The sequence below is a fragment of the Zingiber officinale genome, chromosome 9B, assembly GCF_018446385.1.
Source record: "Zingiber officinale cultivar Zhangliang chromosome 9B, Zo_v1.1, whole genome shotgun sequence".
NCBI classification, from domain to species: Eukaryota; Viridiplantae; Streptophyta; class Magnoliopsida; order Zingiberales; family Zingiberaceae; genus Zingiber; species Zingiber officinale.
In genome coordinates this window covers 58,843,352-58,869,650 of record NC_056003.1, presented here as the reverse complement: position 1 = coordinate 58,869,650, position 26,299 = coordinate 58,843,352, and the positions used below count along the sequence as shown (strand labels likewise).

Sequence of the window (26,299 nt, the reverse complement as noted above, 5' to 3'; positions counted from 1 at the left end):
ATCTGGAGGATCTCAACCCTCAACATTAGGCACAAGCAAAATATTCAATATAGAAGGCGATTGCGAGCGCAAGCAGCCCGAACAAATGCTCAATGAAGGTAACCACTTGGAATGTAAGAGGCTTTCACAACACCTTCTTAAGCACAAAAATCTGCAAGTATTCGCACTTCTAGAAACTAAACTCAATGAGGTCACCCTTGATCCAATTCTACAACGGAAATTTACAGGTATGGGTAATGCAAATAATTTGAACTATTCTAACCGTGGGCGTATACTACTTCTTTGGGATGTACAAGTTGACATGGACATTATTATGGTAACGGACCAGTCATGCGCTGCCATATCAAGTGCTGAATTACATAGAGGGGTTTCTTAGTTATTTTTGCCTATGGATTGCATGTTATAGTCACTCAAGGACCGTTGTGAGAGGGTCTTACCCAACTTGACGAGAATATAAAAGAACCTTGGCTACTCATGAGGACTTTAACTCAATATTATCTATCCATGAAAAAGAATGGAGGGCTATCGGTTACAAATCATGAAATGATGGATCTTCAACTTTTTGTCCAAGCTTGCGGCCTTGTGGACCTTCGTTCAATTGGATGTCGTTTAACTTGGACAAATGGTGTGGTGTCTTGCAAATTGGATAGAGCTCTAGTAAACTGACAATGATTATCAATTGAAGTTGATTATGATAGTTATACAGAATTCATGGCTCTGGGATGCCTATCGGATCACTCTTGTAGTGAAGTACATAGTCTTGTCTAGGATCGTGCCCCTAATAGACCCTTTAAATTCTTCAACCTGTGGGCACTACATGAAGAATTTCAAGGTGTGGTTAAGGACTCTTGGGAAGCTCTTGTACAAGGCAATGCCCAATTCAACCTCAAGGTGAAACTCACTAGACTGAAGGGCCGGATAAGGGGGCTGGATAACAAGCATTTCGAACACATTTCAGAAAAGGCTCGAAAGGCAAAAGATGAACTAGAGATAGCCCAACACATCATACTATCAGGGGGAAGCACTAGTTGACTATGGACACTTAAGGAAGAAGGCCACTCTACTTGGGAAGTAGAAAAACTATTCTATCAACAAAGAGCAAAGAATGCATACCGCATAAATTCAGACCGGTGCCCAATGTTTTTTAATAATCTAGTGAAGAGGAACTACAAAAGGAATGTCATTGCCACGCTAGCAAAACAAATAGGGGAATAAACAAAAAGTTTACGGGAGGTGGTTAGTGAATTTGTGGAGTATTTTCATAGCTTATTGGGTAAATCGGCTTTATGTAAAGAAATAGATAGCTTTTTGCTTTCGGGCCAGCGGTTAAACAATATCTAAGCAACGAATCTTATCAAGCCAATAACGGTGGGTGAAATCAGGGATGCTTTATTTGATATAGGTGTGGACAAGGCCCCGAGGCCAAATATGTATGGCGCAAAAATTCTTCACTGCTACATGGGAAATGGTTGGGTCAGATTTCATTGGTGCGGTTCAGGAATTCTTTCGGTCTGGTAAATTTCTCAAGCAATGTAATCATACTTTGATTGCTTTAGTTCCAAAGGTTGATCATGCCTCAGGGGTTGCGGATTATAAACCAATATCTTGCTGTAATGTTTTCTACAAGGTCATTGCCAAAGTCTTGGTCGGCCGGTTAGCTACAGTTATGGGCAGCTTGCTGGATTCACCACAAGCATCTTTTGTGCAGGGGCGCTTCATAGGAGACAACATCAATCCAGCACAGGAATTGCTCCGAAAGTATGCTCACAAAAGGATATCCCCTAGATGTATGATTAAAGTTGACTTATGGAAGGCCTTTGACATGGTTGATTGGGACTTCCTTATGTCAACACTGGTTGATTTTGGTTTTCCTCAACAATTCTGAGACTGGATCTGAGAATGTGTTTCGTATTCTATAAGCCTAAATGGCAGCATTCACGATTTCTTCAGTGGGCGGCGAGGGCTAAGATAAGGAAACCCACAATCACCCTTATTATTTGGCCTTTGTCTTGAAGTACTATCAAGGAGATTAAAGGTAATTTCATCGCTGCCTTCTTTTCATTTTCATCCCATGTGTCGAGAAGCACAAATCACACATCTAGCCTCTTGATGTTTGCAATAGCTGATGTTACCTCTATTACACTGATTGTGGGTTGTCTAGAGGATTTTGGGGATGAAGTGGGTCTGAGAGCTAATCCCTAGAAGTCTAACACGTATATGGTTAGAGTAGATGACACAACTAGCGCATAATTACTACAGATTACCAATTTTTAGGAGGTCGCTTTTCCTTTTCGGTATTTGGGTATTCCTCTTGCTACGGAGAAGCTACGAATTGCCAATTATGTGCCCTTGTTTGATGTGATAACAAAGAAGATAAATGCATGGCCAAAGCACACATTATCCTATGTAATGCTTAGAATTGGTCAGATCAGTCCTCCAAGGTGCAAATGTTATTGGCTCTCCATTCTTCTCATACTGAGCGGAGTGATTGATAAATCTATGGAATTTGTCGGACTTTAGTTTGGTCTTCCAAACACCCATCAATCTCTTGGGTTAAGATGTGCCTCTCGAAGCAAGAGGGAGGTTATGGACTTCGGGATTTACAAGCATGGAATGATGCCTTCTTATGCATGACCTTACGGAATATACAATGAAAGACAAATTCATTATGGATGTGATGGGTCCATCATCACTACATCATAAGAACTGATTTATGGTAATGGCGTTTGAAAGCCTCGGATTCCTCCTTGGCTAAGTGAGTTGTTGACATTCGAGATTAGTTGGTTCAGAGGCTAAACTGACAAGGAACAACAAACATGAAGTTGTTGGAATGGTTTCCTGCGGAGAAAAATGGGACAACCAATGCATATGAGTTCTTCCGGCCAAAGGAACCTGTGGTAACTTGGGCATCAGTGATTTGGATCAAGAGCTGTGCATTATGCCGGCAAGTGAACGAATCGAATGCACACATTTTCTTTGAGTGATCCATTACCTGAGCTTTATGGAACAAGGTGAGAAGATGGCTTAACATTCGATATGAGGTACGAATGATTGGAAGACTAATACAAATTTTCCAGCAGCATTATAGAGGCAACTAGCGCATTATGAAGGCGCGGGCGATACTTGGTGGTTTCATGCATGATTTATCTTTTGTGGGAATGTTGCAATAGATATCGTTTTGAGAATGATATACTTGATATTGATAGAACGTTTCACAAATTACAGGCGCATGTCTATCACGCTATGGATCTTCATTGATTGTATGTCTGATTATATGCCAGTTTGACAGCTATACATATATTTACCTTTCCCCCAAAAAAAGGGAAAGATTTACTACAGAGTGACAAGTTTGATTAGTGTACAAATTGTTATGTAACTCCTACAGAACACATTAACTATGGAAATACAACTACAAATGCTGCAAATTAAAGTTCAAAAAGTTGAGGAAGAGCTTAAACATGATGTTCCCAAAGATGAAATAGATATTTAGTGAAATAATACATTAACAAAGATAAAAAAGACAAGATATTAACACTTAAGCATGTGATGTTTTTGTTAATTTTTGCAGAAGGAAGCATGCTTACGTGTAAATATCCTGTCTTGCTTAAGCATGTTGTGTTACTGTAGGCAAAAATAGAATATCTAATGCTGGAAGTAATGTTGACAGGGTTCAGGTTCAGTGGGCTGTGCAAATTTCTATCACAAGTCATCAAACCTGAACGAGATGAACAACTGATAACTTGACCTTCTAAAATAATTTTGTTTAGGACCAAAATGAAGTGGACGCTGAAATGATTAATTAAGACCTTCCTTTTGTATTTCTACAATGACAATACTTGCTAAGTAATCTCCTTCACGATAGCTGACAACATTTTTGGAAGTGTGTAATCCATCTTAACTAATTGAAATACGAAGTCATCAGTTATCTCAATCAAGGTTAGAAAGTTTTCTTGATGAGAAAACAAAGATGCTCATCATCAATAAGGGTAATCAAACAAGTAGAACAAGAATCTTATTTCAACCCAACAAGAGGTCAAGGTAGTTGAAATAGAATTGTACCCTTCAAAACACCACTAAATTCGTTTGTAAAATCAAATCCTTAGATATCTATCTAACCTCAGTAGTGTATACAAGAGTAGTAGTTGAAGTGGAATATTGTCAGAAATTCAAATTGCTACATGTGAGAAATCAAATTGATTAAAATGAAAGTGTACTAGGTAAAGGGATAATGAAGAAAACTTTAGTTAATATAATAAAAAATAATTTAAATAATTTGAATATTACTAATAATATCCCTTAGGTAAGTTCAATGGAGGGATAAGGCCTACGTAGCCAACCCCATAATAGTTTGACAAGCATGGGTTAACGAATGTTATGGATTGCTATTATGAATTGCTACATTACTGACAGGTGAATAAAGGTTCACCCCATTAAACTTACTAAATTTAGATTGTCTAAGACTCAATACCAAATTTTTAGGAAGAAACTAAACTATATTTATATTCTTAACACTCCCTCAGTGTCGGTGACTCACCAAGATTTGATGTCCCAAATCCAGCACATTAGTGCACTCAATAACTGGATATATAGATTATTGAAACAAGGACTTGACCTGTTGCATATTTAATTTGAATGGTTGATCTACTATCCCAAAGTCTTGATCTATTAGGAAACTGACCAAGACAATATATTATTAGTTATATTGTCAATGCAACCTTGCCATCACATTTGAAATTGCAATTCATGATGTTTCTTTTGATGGTTCCACAATTTTCTCAGAAGCAAAAAAGTACCTTTGAACTAAAATGTAAAAGAATGAATAAAAAAAGAATATGGCTCTTATTAGATATTTACCTCCAAGAAGGAACATATCCTTGCCATCACTAGGCATGGTACCTCCGCTTTGCCATCCAACACAATAATCATCGTCCTATGTATTCAAATACCATGAATGAAAATACAAAATTTCAGCTTCTATATGCCATACTAAAATCTGAGAACACTCGCAGCAAAAGAAGGCATCATTATAAGCCGGAATTTGGAAACAATCCCAATAAACGATAAGACCACGTAATTATAATATCTTTAATTTGCACTGTGGAAATAGTTGCTAATCATCATGATAAGCAGATGATGGGGAGATTGATCAAGGAAATAGTGAGCATTATTCAGGGATTAGGTTCTCAAACTTTAATGAGGAAACATTAACAAAGAAATGATATATTGTAATTAAATCCATTCTAGAAGGAGAAAAATATAATTTTTCTCAAACTGCAGCCGCTGAGTAGGATGGCTCACATAATATCTGACTTCTAATGCTTCAATCCACTTCCTCTCTAACGCTTCAGCTCACTTCCTCCTAATGTCCTTAGATAGAACATGGTAAGAATATTTAAATATAAAAGGTAAACAAGCAATTGCATTTGATAGAAAATTGCAGAATTACACAATAAAGACAGGCTCCCAACATAGTCATAAACCCTATGACAAGACAACAAGCTCAAGTAAACTATACATTCTAGTATTTCCACTCAAGTTGGAATACAAATATTCTGATTTCCAAATTGTAACACAGTCACAAAATAAATTTAAAAAATAACTCTGCAAATATTATCATGTTGGGCAAGTGTAACGAAATGCAATCTTCTCAACTCCTCAAATTAAAGATGCAACAAGAACCAAAATTTGCATAGATGGACAAATGGGAGATAGACTAACTTTCCAGTTTCTATCTACTCGAGAAAGAATAAAGCAGAGAGAATATAGTGTGCAAATAAGTAGGAACTTGATTTGTATTGAAAAGACAAATAAAAATTGTCAAAAAAATCAAAAGATAAAATGAAAAAAAAAACTCTAAACTCTGCTTCATAGAGAAGAGAGAAGGCACTGTAAGAGAAAGGATTACTGACTGATCTATCTTGAAATTGCAACCAGCAAGAAAGCTAACAGTCGAGATAAAAAAATGTGACAATAGCATTCCATCAAGCTCTGAGAAAGTAGAAGAAATTAAGAGAATTTTTTATATTTACTAGGAGAGAGAAAGATGTCAAGAGAAAGAATAACAGTGGTATTGCCTCCAGACGATGAGATATACTGGAGAGAAAAATAATAATCAGTTTCACTCTATTCTTATAGGAAAAAGATCAAAGGATTATGAGAGAAGAAATTAGTGAGAAAAATATAAATGGTACTTCAACTTTGAGATATATCGAGGGAATAGAAAGAATGGGGATGTTTTGATATCTCAACTTCAAAATATGCAATCTGTTTATTCACCATCATTTCCCTCATTTTATAAGTTATTGCCTGCTTTTGGTCATTTTCCTCATTCTTATAAGTCATTTTATAAGTGGGAATAATAAATCGCAAATCGACTTTCTTATGGTTAGGAAAAGGATAGAAAGACTTATAAAGATTACAAGGTCATCCCTAGAGAAAGTTTAACTACCCAACATAGGTTAGTAGGGTTGGATATACGTCTCAAACATAGTATCAATAGAAAGAAATATATATGACTCCTAAAATTAAGTGGTAAAAGTTAAAGGATGGGAAGCAAAATATATTTAAGGAAAAGATAGGAGTACATTAGGTGAAATATACGAGGACTCAAATACGACATGGGATAAGATGGTATTAAAGTTGAAAATAGTAATTAAGAGTGTACTCGGTGAGTCAAAGGGACATGCACCACTAAGTAAAGAATCTTGGTGATGGAATGAGAAACTACAAGAGAAAGTGAAGAAAAATCGAATAGCTTATAAGGAATTATATATTTATAAGAATGAGGAAAATTTAAAAAAATATACAATAGTCAAGAAAGAAGATAAATAGTGAATGAAGCAAAGAATGAAACTTTTAAACGATTATATAAAAAATTGGATACAAAAGAAGGGGAAAGAGATATTTATAAAATAGCTAAAGTGAGAGAAAGGAAGACACGAGATTTTATCCAAATAAAATGTATTAAAGATTAATGTAATAGAATACTAGTAACGGTTGAGATATAAAAGAGCGGTGGAAGAGGTATTTTCTTCAACTTTTTAATGAAAATTTAAGTGATCAACTTAACTTACGTAATTTAAGTGAGTCAAATGAGCATAGAAATTTAAATTTTTATCATAGAATTCAAACTTCAGAAGTAAAACAAGCTTCAAATGAGATGTACAATGGAAAAATCATTGGACCAGATGATATTCTGATAGAGGTATAGAAGTGCCTAGGGAAACAAAGTACTAAATGACTTACAAAATTATTTAACATGATATTGAAAATTAAAAAAAAATATGTGATCAATGGAGGATAAGTACTCTAATTCTCTTATATAAGAACAAGGGAGACGTACAAAATTATGCAAACTATAGTGGTATTAAACTAATGAGACATACCATGAAACTTTGGGAAATAGTAATACAAAAAAGATTAAGGAAGGAGACCTTGATAACCGAAAATCAATTTTGGTTCATGCTTGGAAGGTCGAGATAGAAGTTATACATCTTCTTAGACAATTAATTGAAAAATATTAAGAGCAAAAACAAAAGCTATACATGATATTTATTAACTTAGAAAAAGCTTATGATAGAGTCCCAAAGAAATTATATGGAAAATTCTTGAAAAGAGAGGTGTTAGCGTAATATATATTGAACTAATTAAAGATATGTACAAGGATGTAATGGCCAGAGTAAAGACTTCAAGCGGAGTAACTGAAGTATTTCCAATAAAGATAAGGTTACGTGAAGGATCAGCTCTAAGTCCCTATCTTTTTACACTAATTATGGACGAACTCACTGCACACATTGACAGTACCGTTGTGCATGTTGTTTGCAGAAGATATTATTTTGGTACATGAGACACGTGAAGGAGTAATGTTAAACTAAAATCTTAGCAGGAAAGACTACAAGGGAAAGGTTTTAGGCTTAGTAGAATAAAAACAACATATAGAAAAAATTTAAGTTTAGAAATATTAACTGCAATGAGACAATTGTTAAGATAAGAGATGATGAGTTGCCCAAAATCGAGAGCTTTAATATTTAAGATCATTTTTGTAAAACGATAAAGAGATTGAGAGAGATGTCTTGTAATATACCAAAAATATAAATAAAGATGTAAATAATTAATATTTGATATAATTAAATAATTTTAAGGAAAATAAATATATTCCAGCGGATAATTTATTGGGAAACATATTTATATGAATTTATGGTATTTATTGATTTTTTTTTGGATTTTAAAGGAATTATTTTATATTTTAACGGGTGTAAATGGGTAAAAGATAAAGTCTGTTTGAAATAGCTAATTAAAGTTAGGAGTTGATTAAGTATATAAACTTAAGTTTAAAACTAAACCCTAAGTTTTAATTGCCTAGATTTGCTTGAACAGATTTGAGAGCTTGTAAACAGTTTGGGTTCTAGATTTGCTCTTTAGAAATGTTTCTTCGAATGACGACCGAATTGACAGAGTGGCTGTGGTTTATGGTGAATCGATTTAATAAGCTGGAATGTGATTTCAAAGGGGTTTTCATTTCTTTTGATGGCTTCACGTTTGTTTGGACAGATTCGAAGGTGTTGAATTGTTTTCGTCGTGCTCTTAGTTCTTGTGTTGGCTGTGGTATTCCGGACAGATTTAGAGCATTTAAGATGGCTATTCATTGTGCCTTGATCTCTTGTGTTGGTTGTGGTATTCTTGGACAATTTTGAAGTGGTTAAAATGGCTTTCAGGGTGCTTTTATTTCTTGTGTTGGTAGTCGAATTTTCGAATAGATCCGAAGTGTTTAAAGGTGGTTTGTCATTGTGCTTTCACCTTTTGTGTTAACTGTGAAAATATTGGACAGATCTGAAGGAATAGGAATGGGTGTGGCTTAGGTGTTTTAGGTAGATGATTTCGTTCCTCTATGATACTTAGAGGTTTCATTGTCCCCTTATGATACTTGGATGTTTTCATTGATTTCTTATAATATTTAGATGGTAAATGCACTGCTTGAAGTTTTGAGTTGGGTTCTTTATGAGAGACAATATAAGACCATGCATGTTTACTTGCAATCTATAATATGCATTGAGTTATGTTTGTTTATTTTTATTTATGATGATTGGACGCTTAAGGGTATGTAAGGTAACAGTACGGGATGAGTGCTCCGGGATGAACTCCGGGGAGGGCTCTTCCATACAAATGTGATAACATGAAATATGTTGACCTAAGCCATATGAATATAAGTCTCCTAACAGGTACCTCTGGAGTTTTGATCATGAATCAACTGAATAGGCTCGAATGATGGTTACCACTAAGTTCCCTTAAGTACATGTTTATTAGGTTATACCTATGATGTTTGCTTTTATATGTTGTCATGATCATGCTCCATGTTCTCCAGCGTTCTTCTTTTCAGCTAACCTTATGTTTACATTCATGTATAGTAAATGTCTATGGTATGCTACATACTTTTCGCTCCAATTCGTTGCTTATGTCATATACCTACTAGTGGATTAAGCTTGCTGGGTCTATGGACTCATCCTATTATGATTGCAGATGAGGAAGATGTCATCCCGAATGTGATAGGGGACACGAAGGCAGAGTAGCCGAGGAGATGGGGTTGAATGCATCACACACTGTCCAGGGACCCTAAGTGCTAGTTATTAGTCTTTTTCCTTTGAATTGTTATATTAGTATGAGATGGAGACTACTTGTTGGCTTGCATTGGTAGGAGATCACACATGTTTTCTTTTTTCTTGAGAGGTATGTTTTCTTATTTGTTTTTGTAATTTCAGACAAATATATGATGCAAAGTTGTTTCCTTCCCGTGTGGAATTTATGGTTTAGTTTCTAGTAAATCACCTGCCAATGTATTGTTGATATTGTATGTTCAGCCAACGATAAGTAGTAAGGGTCGTTTCAGTTGGTATCAGAGCGGTCGTTTTCAAAGGACAGGTGTGCATGCAATCTCATCGAGGACTCGGATATTTCCACCTTCAAGTTTATAAGATTTATCTTTAAAATTTTAGTCCTAAATTTAATTATGTAATTTAGCTATGACATGAATATATAAACATGCATTGCATATGTGAGGTAATGATGAAGGTATGTTGGGACAGGAACTTGATAGGAACATCTAAAATTATAAAGGCCGAGCACCTCCACTTCTACATTTCTTTATTAAATGTTACTGAGGTTCATAACATTTCTTGGAACTTTTAGGTCACCTAGGTGTGTGTAATGTAAACTAATATTTTATAGCAATTTCCTTACAATGTTTAAATGATAGAAGTCACAATGGCTATAATCACTAGATAGGTCAGTATTACTTTCATTATTCTGAGATTTTCGGCTACTTATCTATGAGGACTTCAGCTAAGCATCACAATAATATGGTCTAACTTGTTTGAGTCAGATTGTTCTTTGGTTCTTTACTGGAAGCTATAAAATTTTAGTATCTTAGCTATCATTACTTTGCCAACATTAGTGATATAAATGGATCCCTTAGTCAGCATATCTTGATCATCTCTCTAGTTTGATCATCTCTCTAGCTGCTCTATGAAATAAATGTATATTTAAAATAATGGTACTGAAGGCATGAGATTTTATTAAGGTCAACTAAGCATAACAATAAAGATGGTCTAATTTGTGCAGCTAGTTTTGGTCTTTGTTCTTGATTGGAACCGGTATCCACCAGGTAAGATTAATTCTGTTGAATGAAAATGGCAAAAAAAAAAACATAAATTAGTCTATCTACTACTTAAACTGGTTTATTTTATCATGCAACCCAAAGTTAATATATGGCTATTTGTTAATGTTCTGGTTTAGAGCTTTCTGGTAATCCAACTTTTCAATGGTCATCAAACATAGGGTAAATGGGTTGTTTGCTTGAATGTTCTTTTAATTCACATTGGATCTTTGCATTAGTTTATCATTATACATACCATCACATGGCATTTAGGATGATCTTTTTGTAGGGAAACAGGTAGTTTTGTAGCTTTGGAGCAGTATTCTTGTTTAGCAGAAACCAATGGTGGAGAACAGGAACCCTGATATCTGAAATCTATCTTGGGAAATCTAGGCAAAACATGTTGAAAGAAGCTAAATAAAGATCAAAGCACAACTACTTAAACAACACCACTTTCCTATTTAACAAAACTAAAATTGTGAACAATAAAAGAATCACATAGCTTCATTTATTTGCTGAATAAGCTCTTGCTAACAAACGAAAAATTGAATGATCGAAAGACAGACAACATCAAAATAAAATTCAGAATTCTACAACTACAATTAACACAACAGAAATTTATAAATTATTAGATTACTCAAGAAAGTTGATAATATGCTTAACCATTATAGTGATGATATGAAAGTGGTATGTAGTATGTCAGATATGAAAGTTGTATGAAGCATGTCTAGATCATAAATAACAAACTGGTCAACGTCAACTTCTCCAATTTTTTTTTTTAAACAAATCATTGCATCTTGGCATGAATATTTTGGGTTGTACAACATCTCTGTGTTCTCTCTTTTTTAGTCTCTATAGCTTCCTCATCAATAATATGTTTTCAATTTGCAATTTGTCATCCTTTCAGATTCTATGATTTTTACTTGTTCCAATAGACACTAATCAAAAAATTATACATGTAAATCTTGTCATCATTAGAGTGCTGCTGCCAGCAGAAGTGTATAAGGTACAACTCCGTTTTGTTACACTAATAGGAGCCCTCCTACAAAGATTTTGTATTAGCTGATATCCCATATTCCATATTTTCATAAAGAAAAAGAGGACCTTTGTGGATATCATCCCAAATAGATAAGACAACTCAGGTCCTTCAATTAAACTCAATGGTGTAATCAGATTGAACAAGATCCTGTTGGATTTAAAAGAGCAAAATTAAGGGGCCTGTTTCCGTTGAGAACCTTACAATTTCTCCTTTGACCATTGGGTTGCTTCTACAACCCCTGGTTTGACTTCATTTCGATTGTCGGCTTATTTGCAACAAAGATATGTTCTCAAAATACAAAATTATTAATTTAAGACCACCAAGCAAAATCTGCCCATCTCCCATTTCCAGTATTGAATTTCCTCTAAAACCATATTCATCAGAACTAAACCAAGCAACTAATCGTTTCTGCAAGAATCAAGCTTCAAGTAGCTTTCATTTCAATATGAATTAAGAATGAGCGATCTTTAGGTAGAAAGAGAAATTCGCACAAAAGTTTTCTCACCGGAACAGGGGCATCAAGTGAAGTTTCCACCATCCTATCTAGAGGAAACCCTCATCAATATCTAATCAAAGCCAGAGTAAAATTGGTAGGGTATAGCTCATGTGGGTTTTGAACTATAAGGTGTCTTATGTTGCCTCCTTTTTCTGTGAATACCTTGTCAACAAGGAAAAGAAAAACTAAAGAAAATGAAGAATGGAAGTGACTGATTTATTTTCCGTTTTTATTGTGTACGGAAGTTCTTTCCAACATCTTTGGTTCAATGCGGTGTACTGCTCATTTTTCATAGTGTATTTTCAAGTAAATACCATTATGGGATTTTTTGACATCTTTCTTTGACTTTACCAGAGTTTGTGTAATTTGCCATTTTGATTACGTTTGCAGTCAAATTACTGCACAAATAACTACTGTTTTTGGTTAAGTATTTCTTCTATGTATCAAGATGTTCGGCTGATAGGAGTTAGCTGATGTCATCTTCACATATTATTTGTCTAGGCTAACGTGTCATGTTGCAACCTACCCTATTTCCGTCCATTTTATTCATGGATTTCACTAATAAATCTTTAGATATGCATTCATTGTCAATATCTATGAGTTGTTGTTAATTTGGGCATCACTGACCTTGCATATTTGAATTGCTCCTCAGAATAGTTTTGTTTCCTTAAATCTAATTGTGTGCAGTACATGGTTATCCCATTGTTCTTTCTGAAACTACTACAGTAGGTTAAACATGCTATTTTTCTAAAAAACTACTACGCTACGCTAAGCATTTTTGTATATGTCTGCTTTCGTTCCCAATATAAACCTATTAATATTATGGAAGAATTTCAATGGTTAAAAAAAAATTGCTAGAATGGATTCAAGTGAATCAGAGTGATAGGGGAAGCGTAGTGAGCTCATAATCCGCCGGTAGATTTACTTTGGAAAACTTTGTACCTAAGTAGAACAAGGGTAAACATAGTACGATGGGTTTTGGAGGGTACAGGATTCGAGTTGGATGATCATTGACCGATTAACCAAGTTTGACCAATTGGCCCGCTAGACTGACTTTTTGGATTACTTGGTGGAGTGTCCAACGAGTCATGTGCACAAAACTTTATTTTGTGAATAAGTTCAGATGGACTAACGGGCAGAGCGCACCATTCGCTAACTGGAGGACTTACTTGAAGCATGCGAGATGGGCATCAAAGATGGCTAGAAGATCATTTATACCTTATGGATTTTATTCACCACAATTAACTAGACGGTAATATGGGTGTAGCTACAACAGGTTGGCTCGTAACCCATAGAGTAGTGATTCTTCATCTTAGAATGGATCACTAAATAGTTATAAGGAGCTCCTATTCTCTAATAGTTAGAACCTCCCATGCTATTAGAATGGACTTGATGTGAGCCAAGAAGAGGCATTGAAGGGAATTGGGGGACCCATGACAAGGTCCAAGACTAAGAGAATGAAGCAAGCTTTGGAAGACTTAATAATGAGGCTCAAGGAAAAGGAGGATCAATGCACAATGGAGGCAACAACTAAGTGGATCACATTCCTTCAATTTGAAAGTGAAATTGGACCAACATGAGGACCATTTTCGTGTGCATGCATGGGGGGTTTTTCTAAAGTGACTTTTGATGTCCTTTGTGGGTTTTTAATGCATTTTTGAGAGTTCCTAAGATACTATAACAAATACCATTCATGCATGGTTGCATTAAGTGGATAATAAAACTCATGCATGCAAGCATGATATTTATTGCATAATTAGTGCATAGTGGATCTTAAGGGATGTTAAATAGGAGAACTCTTGTATGACAAATCATGTAAGTTTGAATGAAAATTTGAGTTTATCTTTTGTGAGAGCTTCCTTCTTGTTCTTAGGCAAAGAACTAATTTCGATCTTATCAAGGCAACTTGTGACGATCAAAACTCCATGACTTATCACTCACCTTCTCATCTTGCTTGAGTGTGGCGTCAATACCCTTCCCCAAGCTGAATTTCAAGGCGATCCATTTACAAGGTTTCTTTATCATTTGGTATCAGAGCCTTGGCTCCTTGATTTTCAGGTTTGTATTTTGTTTTCATCTTTGTTCTTGTCCATCTTTGTCGATCTCTCCATCCCTATCTGTCGCAAATTTCTATTCACTATTTGGGTCCTCAACTTAAAAAAAAAAAAAAAAAAAAGGAAAATTCGAAAAAAAAAAGGAATCATTAGTCATTGATTTCTGATTGAAAAAAAAATAAAAATAATATATAAAAAAAAGGAGGATTTGTGAATTGAAATGACTCAATATTCTTTCTTTGTGAAATCTGAATTCAAAAGATATTCCTTTCATTGCTCTTGATCGTTGCTGAATTTCTCGTTTTATCCGTTTATTTCTCTTGTTTTACTCATATTTCTCTTGTTGGTTTCTTGCTCACTTGATTGTCTACTTGCTGTCTTGAGAAAGACATTGATAAGGTTCTTTCCTTAAGAGCTTATAAAGGAAGCTGAGTGGATAAATCTGAGTGCAACCACGTGAGTAGAGTGGTGAGGTACGTTTAACATTTCTTTTGTAACTTTCCTTGTCATCTTCTTTTGTTGCAAGCATAAGTGGGGAAAAATCACCTAATTCCCCTAGGCGAGATCTTAATAGGCTTCAAATGGAGGCACTTACTCAACAATTTGAGAGAATACTTCAAAGACAACTTGAAGAAATACACGAAAGGATGGACCGACTTGAAGGAGAAAAAGTTTCGAACCGTGGGGGCAATTCTAATCATGAAGAATTTCGTCAAAGTGAACCATTCTATGATTCACCAAGAGAAAGAAGGAGGCATGAAGGAGGAAGAAGACGTGAAAGAGGAGGTAGAGACCATAGACGAGAAGATGATCTAGGAGGTGTGAAAGTCCAGATACCTTCCTTCCAAGGGAGGAATGATCCTGAAACATATCTTGCATGGGAGATGAAAATAGAACAAATTTTCTCATGCCACAATTACAATGATGCAAAGAAAGTAAAGGTGGCTGCCCTTGAATTCACCGATTATGCCTTAATTTGGTGGGATCAATTGCAAAAGGAGAGAAGAAGGTATGGAGAGCATCCTATCAACACTTGGGACGAAATGAAGACTTTGATGAGAAGGAGATTTGTGCCTTCCCACTATCATAGGGAATTGCACAACAAATTGCAAAGACTCACCCAAGGGAGTAGGAGTGTGGATGATTACTACAAGGAGATGGAGGTGGCTTTGATTAGGGCCAATATTGTGGAGGATAGGGAAGCTACCATGGCTCGGTTTCTCCATGGCCTAAACCGAGACATTGGAGACATTGTGGAGTTACAACATTATGTGGAGCTTGACGACTTAGTGCATCAAGCAATGAAAATAGAGCAACAATTAAAGAGAAAGGGCATTATGAAGAAATCATCTTCTCCAAACTACTCTTCAAGTTGGAAGGACAAGCCAAAGAAGGAGGGTTCTTCTTCAAATTCTAAGGAGGAAGCAAGCATTAAGAAGCCTATTCCTACTACCTCTTCTTCCACTTCTAAGAGTAGGGATATCAAGTGTTTTAGGTGTTTGGGAAAAGGTCATATTGCATCCGAATGCCCGAATAAGAAGACTATGGTGGTGAGGGATAATGGGAGTATCTCTAGTGAAGAAATTTCTTCTCATTCCTCTTCCTCAAGCGATGAAGAAAATGATGGAGCAGCCTATGCGCAAGATGGAGATCTCTTGGTGGTTAGGAGATTATTGGGAAGCCAAGCCAAGGAGCATGAGGAGGACCAAAGAGAAAATATTTTTCATACCCGCTGCCTTATTCAAGGAAAGACATGCTCTATGATCATTGATGGTGGAAGTTGCACCAATGTGGCAAGCACTAGGTTGGTCACCAAACTCAACCTCAAGACTACACCACATGCAAGACCATATAAACTCCAATGGCTAAGTAATAGTGGTGAATTGGTAGTGAACCAGCAAGTGTTGATTAATTTCTCCATTGGCAAATATGAAGATCAAGTTCTATGTGATATTGTACCTATGGAGGCAAGCCACATTCTTCTTGGAAGACCTTGGCAGTTTGATAGGCGAGCTCACCATGATGGATTCTCCAACAAGTTCTCTTTTGTCCACAATTCTCGCAAAGTTACACTTGTACCATTATCACCTAGGGAGGTTTGTGAGGATCAAATAAAAATGAGAGAAAAAGGAGAAAAAGAAGAGCGAGAGCATAAGAAAAAGAAAGAGTGTGTGCAAAAGAAAATACTTGATTTTGAGGACAAAATTCAAAAGAAAAGAAAGAATGAGGAAAAGAAAGAGAGAAAAATAGAAAATTTGTTTACAAGAGTAAGTGAGGTGAAGAAAGCTTATTTGACAAGGCAACCAATATTTCTTCTTTTGTGCAAGGAAACTTGCTTGGAATCTAATACTAACTCTTTGCCTAGTGAAGTTGTTGTTATTTTGCAAGATTTTGAAGATGTGTTTCCCAAGGAAGCACCTCACGGATTGCCACCAATGAGGGGAATTGAACACCAAATAGACCTTATTCCTGGCGCTTCTTTGCCCAATAGGCCAGCTTATAGGAGCAACCCTCAAGAAACAAAGGAGATACAAAATCAAGTGGAGGAGTTATTGCAAAAAGGATGGGTTAGAGAAAGTTTAAGTCCTTGTGCTGTACCCGTAATTTTGGTGCCTAAAAAGGATGGAACATGGAGGATGTGCACTGACTGTAGAGCCATCAACAACATTACAATTCGGTATAGACATCCAATCCCTAGACTTGATGATTTGCTTGATGAATTGCATGGTGCTTGCTTCTTTTCTAAAATTGATTTAAAAAGTGGGTACCATCAAATTAGGATAAGGGAAGGGGATGAATGGAAAACAGCTTTCAAAACCAAATATGGATTGTATGAATGGTTGGTAATGCCTTTTGGGTTAACTAATGCACCAAGCACTTTTATGAGGCTTATGAACCATGTCTTACGAGAATTTCTTGGAAAATTTGTGGTAGTATACTTCGATGATATTTTGGTATATTCCAAGAGTTTTGTTGAACATATTACACATCTCCAATCTATCTTGCATGTCCTTAGAAAGGAAAAACTATATGCTAACTTGGAAAAGTGTTCTTTTTGCACTAATCATGTGGTTTTTCTTGGTTTTGTCATTAGTTCTAAAGGAGTGCAGGTTGATGAAGGGAAAGTTAGATTGGCCAACTCCTAAAACTGTGAGTAAGGTTAGGAGCTTCCATGGGTTGGCAAGTTTCTATAGGCGGTTTGTGAAGGATTTCAGCAAGTGGCAGCACCCCTAAATGAAATTGTTAAGAAAAATATGGGTTTTAGATGGAGAGAGAATCAAGAAAATGCATTTCAAACACTTAAGGATAAACTCACACATGCACCCATTCTTGCTTTACCTGATTTTTCCAAATCATTTGAAATTGAATGTGATACATCTCATGTGGGTATTGGGGTTGTTTTACTTCAAGATGGGCATCCCATTGCATATTTTAGTGAGAAATTAAGTGGTGTCACCCTCAACTATTCCACTTATGACATAGAATTGTATGCCCTTGTTAGAGCATTGCAAACATGGCAGCATTATCTTTTGCCTAAAGAATTTATCATTCATAGTGATCATGAATCTTTGAGGTATTTGAAAGGGCAAGGGAAGCTCAACAAAAGGCATGCCAAATGGGTCGAATTTCTTGAACAATTTCCTTATGTGATTAAGCATAAGCAAGGAAAGGTAAATGTTGTAGCAGATGCACTTTCAAAAAGGTATAATTTGTTAGCTACACTTGAAACTAAATTGCTTGGCTTTGAACATATTAAGGAATTGTATGTACATGATAATGAGTTTTCCCAATTATATGCTGCATGTGAAAAGAAATCACAAAATGGGTTTGTTAGGCATGACAACTACTTGTTTAAGAATAACAGACTTTGTGTGCCTAGAGGATCGATGCATAAATTGCTAGTTAGGGAAGCACATGAGGGGGGTTTAATGGGACACTTTGGGGTTCAAAAGACCTTAGAAATGCTGCTTGAACATTTTCATTGGCCACACATGAAACACGATGTGCAGAAATTTTGTGCACGGTGCATTGTGTGTAGAAAAGCAAAATCTAAGGCATTACCTCATGGACTTTACACGCCTTTGCCTATTCCTAATTTTCCTTGGACTGACTTGTCTATGGATTTTGTTTTAGGGCTACCACGTACTCAAAAAGGTAAGGACTCCATTTTTGTGGTAGTTGATAGATTCTCCAAGATGGCACACTTCATACCTTGCCACAAGGTGGATGATGCAACTCATGTGGCAGATTTGTTTTTCAAAGAGGTGGTAAGACTTCATGGCATGCCTAGGAGCATTGTTTCAGATCGTGACACCAAATTTTTTGGCCATTTTTGGAGGACCTTATGGAACAAGCTGGGAACAAAGCTTCTTTTCTCCACCACATGCCACCCACAAACTGACGGCCAGATTGAGGTGGTAAATAGGACACTTTCTACTCTTCTTAGAGCAATTATTAAGAAGAACATTAAGTCTTGGGAAGAATGTTTACCTCATGTTGAATTTACTTATAATAGGGTGGTCCATTCTACTACTCAATTTTCTCCTTTTGAGATTGTTTATGGGTTCAATCCACTAACACCTCTTGATTTGCTTCCTTTACCTAACACTTCTTCTTTAGTTCACAAGGATGGTAAAATAAAGGCAGAATATGTGAAGAAGCTTCATGAGCAAGTTAAAACTCAAATTGAGAAGAAAATGGAGCAATATGCAAATCGAGCCAATAAAGGGAGAAAAAGAGTGGTCCTTGAACCCGGTGATTGGGTGTGGGTTCATATGAGGAAGGAACGGTTTCCTACCCAAAGGAAATCAAAGCTTCAACCAAGAGGAGATGGACCATTCCAAGTGTTGGAAAGAATTAATGACAATGCTTACAAAATTGATTTGCCCGGTGAGTATGGTGTTAGTGCAACATTTAATGTGGCTGATTTGAGTCCTTTTGATGTAGGAGATGAAGACCTAAATTCGAGGACGAATTCACCTAACGAAGGAGGGAATGATGTGAGCCAAGAAGAGGCATTGAAGGGAATTGGGGGACCCATGACAAGGTCCAAGACTAAGAGAATGAAGCAAGCTTTGGAAGACTTAATAATGAGGCTCAAGGAAAAGGAGGATCAATGCACAATGGAGGCAACAACTAAGTGGATCACATTCCTTCAATTTGAAAGTGAAATTGGACCAACATGAGGACCATTTTGGTGTGCATGCATGGGGGGTTTTTCTAAAGTGATTTTTGATGTCCTTTGTGGGTTTTTAATGCATTTTTGAGAGTTCCTAAGCTACTATAACAAATACCATTCATGCATGGTTGCATTAAGCTAGTATTAGGGATTAGTGGTTGCATTAGTGGATAATAAAACTCATGCATGCAAGCATGATATTTATTGCATAATTAGTGCATAGTGGATCTTAAGGGATGTTAAATAGGAGAACTCTTGTATGACAAATCATGTAAGTTTGAATGAAAATTTGAGTTTATCTTTTGTGAGAGCTTCCTTCTTGTTCTTAGGCAAAGAACTAATTTCGATCTTATCAAGGCAACTTGTGGCGATCAAAACTCCATGACTTATCACTCACCTTCTCATCTTGCTTGAGTGTGGCGTCAATACCCTTCCCCAAGCTGAATTTCAAGGCGATCCATTTACAAGGTTTCTTTATCAGGACTAGTATTGGATTAGTATGAGGGTGTACCTTTAGATGAAACTATCATAATACTGCAGTTTGAGTAGTAATTTGGGGACCAAATTGAGAATGTAATATACCAAGAATATAAATAAAGATGTAAATAATTAACATTTGATATAATTAAATTATTTTAAGAAAAATAAATATATTCCAACGGATAATTTATCAAGAAATACATTTATATGAATTTATGGTATTTACTCGAAAAAAAATTTGATTTTAAAGGAATCATTTTATATTTTAAGGAGTGTAAATGGGTAAAAGATAAAGTCGGTTTGAAATAGCTAATTAAAGTTAGGAATTGATTAAGTATATAAACCTAAGTTTAAAACTAAACCCTAAGTTTTAATTGCCTAAAGTCATTCCGCCCTCTCACCCCTCACCGATTCTCCTCTCCGTCGACGCAACCCCCGCACCCTATGCCCTAAGCCCCAGCGACCTCCTCGGTGGATGACACCACAAGGAGCAGACATCCGCCGCCACCTCGATGGATGACGCCACAAGGAGCAGACATCCGTGACCACCCTTCACTGTCGGTGCGTCATCCCGTGGGCTAGGGTTCTCATCAGTGGCACAAGAAGAGGAAAAGGCAAGTATAATTCCTCTAGTTGGTATGGATTTTCGGGGAAAGGAATAGGAGTAGGTGTGCAAAACGGTTTCGAAGAAATCCTCTAATTTTTCATGTAGTTTCATGTTGGCTTTCGATTCCGGATTTGTGGAGTTCGCGATTGTTTCTTTTCCGATGTTGCTTCGTTCTTCCGTAGGGAATTTGATCTGCTTGAATAGATTTGAGAGCTTATAAACAGTTTGGGTTCTAGATTTGCTCTTTTGAAATGTTTCATCGAATGACGACCGAATTGACAGAGTGGTTGTGGTTTATGGTGAATCGATTTAATAAGCTGAAATGTGATTCCAAAGGGGTTTTCATTTCTTTTGATGGCTTCACGTTTGTTTGGACAGATTCGAAGGTGTTGAATTGTTTTCGTCGTGCTTTTAGTTCTTGTGTTGGCTGTGGTATTCCGGACAGATTTAGAGCATTTAAGATGGCTATTCATTGTGCCTTGATCTCTTGTATTGGTTGTGGCATTCTCGGACAATTTTGAAGTGGTTAAAATGGCTTTCAGGGTGCTTTTATTTCTTGTGTTGGTAGTCGAATTTTCGAATAGATCCGAAGTGTTTAAAGGTGGTTTGTCATTGTGCTTTCACCTTTTGTGTTAACTGTGAAAATATTGGACAGATCTAAAGGAATAGGAATGGGTGTGGCTTAGGTGTTTTAGGTAGATGATTTCGTTGTTCCTCTATGATACTTAGAGGTTTCATTGTTCCCTTATGATACTTGGATGTTTTCATTGATTTCTTATAATATTTAGATGGTAAATGCACTGCTTGAAGTTTTGAGTTGGGTTCTTTATGAGAGACAATATAAGACTATGCATGTTTACTTGCAATCTATAATATGCATTGAGTTATGTTTGTTTATTTTTATTTATGATGATTGGACGCTTAAGGGTATGTAAGGTAACAGTATGGGATGAGTGCTCCGGGATGAGCTCTGGGGAGGGCTCTTCCATACAAATGTGATAACATGAAATATGTTGACCTAAGCCATATAAATATAAGTCTCCTAACAGGTACCTCTGGAGTTTTGATCATGAATCAACTGAATAGGCTCGAATGATGGTTACCACTAAGTTCCCTTAAGTACATGTTTATTAGGTTATACCTATGATGTTTGCTTTTATATGTTGTCATGATCATGCTCCATGTTCTCCAGCGTTCTTCTTTTCAGCTAACCTTATGTTTACATTCATGTATAGTAAATGTCTATGGTATGCTACATACTTTTCGCTCCAATTCGTTGCTTATGTCATATACCTACTAGTGGATTAAGCTTGCTGGGTCTATGGACTCATCCTATTATGATTGCAGATGAGGAAGATGTCATCCCGAATGTGATAGGGGACACGAAGGCAGAGTAGCCGAGGAGATGGGGTTGAATGCATCACACACTATCCAGGGACCCTAAGTGCTAGTTATTAGTCTTTTTCCTTTGAATTGTTATATTAGTATGAGATGGAGACTACTTGTTGGCTTGCTTTGGTAGGAGATCACACATGTTTTTTTTTTCTTGGGAGATATGTTTTATTATTTTTTTTGTAATTTCGGACAAATATATGATGCAAAGTTGTTTCCTTCTAGCGTGGAGTTTATGGTTTAGTTTCTAGTAAATCACCTGCCAGTGTATTGTTGATATTATATGGTTTAGTCGACGGTAAGTAGTAAGGGTTGTTTCATGTCTTATATAGAACACAAGTAGGATGGTTGAAATAGAGGAGTGTTGAGTGTTTTATGTAACTGCAAGTACCTCTAAAACTTAAAGAAAAATTCTACAAAATCACAATTAGACATGTTTTATTATATGGAGTTGAATGTTGGGCTATGACTCAAGTACATGAGCAGAAGATAAGGGTCGCAGAGATGAGAATGTTAAGATGGATGTGTGGATATACGAGGATGGACAGAATAAAAAATGAGAGCATTAGAGAAAAAGTCAGATTGTATCTATTGAAGGAAAACTCCGAGAGACACATTTAAAATGATACGAACATGTATTTAGATAACTAATAAATACTCCAGTTAAGCGATGTAAAACTATGACAAACACGCATATCAAACGAGGAAGAGGAAGACCAAAAAAGACTTGGTTAGCAATAATAAAACAAGATAAAATTTATTTAAGTATAGATGATGATATAGTAGGAGATAGAACTCAATAGCGTAAAGAATCCATATAGCCAACCCCACCTAGTGAGATAAGACTTGGTTATTATTGTTGTTGTTTACTACTTTTACAAATTTTATTGTTATGTACTCTAGATGTGTGGAGGAAGTGACTTTGGGCTTGAGATATTGTTTGACTTGACATCAGCCCATTAAGTATTGCCTAGGTGAGAAACCTAGGAATGAGCAAAGAGGGTTGCAAGGACTTGAAGGTACATTTGATCTGACAGATTGCATTTTCCCATCCCAATGGTGTCTAAAGTTTAATAGAAATTTCACACAAAGGAGGACCTATTTGCATTGCAAAAGTACATTGAAAGGGTATGGATTTAGCAAGGTTTAAAATATGAAGCCATGCTGATGTTTCAACAATACTATTTTAGAAGTGTATCATGTTGTGCCACTACAATTTTGATTCTTAGTTAATCAAATTATTAATAATGACATATTTAATTTAACTGAAAATAAGTTATAATTTCAATAGCATTCAATTAGGCCAATCAATTGGGATGAAGGAGCTAGCAAACATAATATTTCTATTCGTGGCTAAGTTGACTGGGCAGTCGACTGATGGCAAGCAATAAAGTGATGGTAAGTTACTAGCCGACTCATAGCTAAGTTGGAAAGAAGTCAAGAGTCGTTCTTCATTACAACCATCAATCATGAAAGGTAACATAATGTTTCTATTCGTGGCTAATTTGACTGGGCAGTCCACTGATGGCAAGCAATAAAGTGATGGTAAGTTACTAGCCGACTCATAGCTAAGATGGAAAGAAGTCAAGAGTCGTTCTACATTACAACCATCAATCATGAAAGGCTGGTCCACTGATTGTGCAGAACAGTCGATTGATAGGTGGCAAATAGCAAGAGACGTTATAGGATTGAAGGCTGCAAAAGGAGAGTTCGGTGGGGCTTCAAGGCTAGTGAAAATAAGATTCATTGTCTTATCAGAGCTTCTCCACCGTGTTTTAAGCTTTTATTATAATCCTTGTAACTCTTGGGCTTGTAAGAGGTTTCTTCACCTATGAAAGAGTTCCAAGAAGAAAATTATTAACTTTTAGAGAGTAATCTTTCAATAGATGATAGGTCATGGAGTAAAAATGCAAGAGACTAGCGAACCACATTAAACACTATTATTTGCAATTGTACCTTCTTTCTTTATGTATGTTTTTATTTCGTTGCTAATCGTGTTTGTGGCATTGCTATAAATAGCAAGAGCAGTATAGAATCACACTTGTAAGTTATAATCAGTATTCACCCTCTCTAGCACACCTTGTAGGTTCTAACAATGTCAATTATCTAAAGGAGTGCATGATGAAGCCCAACATCTATGCATCAGAGACAACTAACCACAACTAACTTGAAAGGGTGTTTCGACTACCCAAAGGGTGGGTCGAGTAATCGGAGAGTCGTGGGCTACCTAAGGGAGTGCCTAGACTGCTCAAGATGGTGCTTCTACTTGAAGGGGAATGTCAACCTAAAAAGGTGCTTTCACTATCCAAAAGGGTGCATCTAAAAATTGAAGAGACGTGATCCACATTGCCAATCTCTTAATCCATCATGACAAACCACACAAAGGAGAAAAGCTACACTAACAACAACAAGTGCTACTAGAGCATGGAAGCTAGTGGGGCAAAGGTGAGGTAGGCTGCATGGAGGAGAATGGAGAAGGTTTAACAAAGCAATCAATGATTTGTAATTGTAAAGTGGTGAACCATGATTAGACCAACATGTGAATCAAAGGAAAAAAAAAAAGCTGAGAGCAACAAGGTCGCACCATAACCATTGTTTATAGGTCGTATATGTTATGTAGAATCTCTTGTCACATAAGATTGTCCTAGCCAAATTGATTGTTAACTTGTTAAATTTAAGTCTCAAACTATTTCAGTAGGCATGAGCAAAACTTGCAATATACCGATAAAAAAAATTTGGCATGGTTCGACTTCGCAAGATCAATTGGCACCAACCAAAATCATGATGATACTAGGTGGTTATGACCTTCTTGCTCAACAACGATTTAGACAAGGGTTGAGGTTTTGAAAGTAAGGAAGGAGGAATTGACTGCAGAATAAGAAAATTTTTACTTAAAATACATGAAGAGGAGGCTTCGACTTTGACTTTGGCTTTGACAGTGAAACTTACCTTTGGCTACAAGATGTGTGACAACCAACATCAAGTGAGAGTGGGCATTGGGTATATATGTTAGGGGATTTAAACTTGGACCTTATAAGTTGCGGTTAATTAAAAAGATTATTAAGTGGGATGGTTATAAGTTAGGGTTTTCTAGTTGACATAAGCACTCATGATTCCACAAGTTGTTATAAAAGAGACTCAAGTCGAGTAGCACAAAACACTTAAGTAACAACACATGAACTTTCAGAATATTTTCATAATATTTGAAACAAAACAAAAAAGAAGTGCATCTTAAAAGAAAATATAATATGTCCAATGTGATTAGGAGCATTTATTTCATGTATTGTGTGCCATAATCTAAGAAGAATTATAGTCAAATGAAATTTTGAGAATAGAAAGGGAAGAAACAAGAATATTATGTACAATATACTTGAGCAAGCAAATAGATTTTGCAATTACAATAAAGATTCAAGATGCATCACAAACTAGAGATATGCAACTTACCCCGTTTTGAAAAAGATAATCATGAGGATATACATTCAGCAAAAGTGAGTTCTCAAAATGAAATACAACATCTGGAAATTCATCATCAACACTGCAATAAGATAAACAAATAGCTAGTGACATAAATGATCCAGAATTCTTACCTGGAAACTACTTTACCTGAATAAAAATAGTTTATGTCACACGCATAACCAGATATTGTTTAGTATCATTTGCTAATCTCTGTATATTAAAAGCTCACAATCAAAAGCATCTTGGGTACTAAGAGATGTTGTACTCAAAATTATTTTAGTCCATAAAATCCTTTGACAAAAAAAAATGTCTCAGGGACACAAGCTAGAAATAAGCAACTTTGATTCAGCACTTATTTCATCACATCTAGTCATTCTTCAAAATTTAATTTTAAAATATATCATGATTAATTACCTGTTATTATCTCATATTTCTCACCTCTACTTCCTGTTATGGTTGATCCTTAGTTACTTACTCGACCACTTGTCATTTCGGTCAATAAATTTGTATAATTTCTTTTCTGCATCAATAGTCTGCATATATGTTTCTATCAATATGAGACCAGGAATGGACAATAGGAACTGCAACTATGAACCATTAGAAATTGTTTTTTTTTAATTTTAGGACCATGGTTTTGGTGAAGAATTTCTTATTGAGATTTCAGATTCAAGTAAAAGTACCAGTTTGGTTTGTGCTTCTGTAGATAAGTTTAGATCAACAAGTCTCAAACAAAAATTATCAGTTAAAGTCAACTGCTTAACTTGTGAAATTTAAATCACAATAAAGTAGGCTCATCATATTAACTACCATACCTTCCAGAATATAGGAAGCACAGAAAGCCTTGAATGTTGTGGAAGCTCAAATTCGGATGATTGGAAAATATCTACAGAGAAATAAAAAGTGACTATTGAAGATGTACAATGGCGGAAAATTAACTACAGAGAAAGC

The 26,299-nt window shown here is 35.9% G+C and overlaps 1 protein-coding gene and 1 long non-coding RNA gene across 6 annotated transcripts in view; one reads left to right on the top strand and one right to left on the bottom strand.

Moving 5' to 3' along the window:
* LOC122025682 (aspartic proteinase 36-like) overlaps positions 1-26,299 on the bottom strand; it is a 51,049-nt gene that overhangs the window by 6,345 nt on the left and 18,405 nt on the right. For 2 of the 5 annotated variants that reach the window (XM_042584520.1, XM_042584519.1), the window contains exons 6-8: positions 26,164-26,234; positions 25,340-25,430; positions 4,855-4,930 (exon numbers count right to left, since the gene is read on the bottom strand). In XM_042584520.1, coding sequence (XP_042440454.1) covers positions 4,855-4,930; positions 25,340-25,430; positions 26,164-26,234 — 238 coding nt within the window. Of the gene's footprint in view, positions 1-4,854; positions 4,931-5,298; positions 5,368-10,904; positions 11,038-25,339; positions 25,431-26,163; positions 26,235-26,299 lie in introns of all 5 variants that reach the window. The other 3 variants (XR_006123805.1, XR_006123806.1, XR_006123804.1) reach the window with 3 other exon arrangements.
* LOC122025683 lies at positions 1,767-9,786 on the top strand. The gene is made up of 2 exons (XR_006123807.1): positions 1,767-2,035; positions 9,517-9,786. It is a non-coding gene; the product is annotated as an uncharacterized LOC122025683 (long non-coding RNA).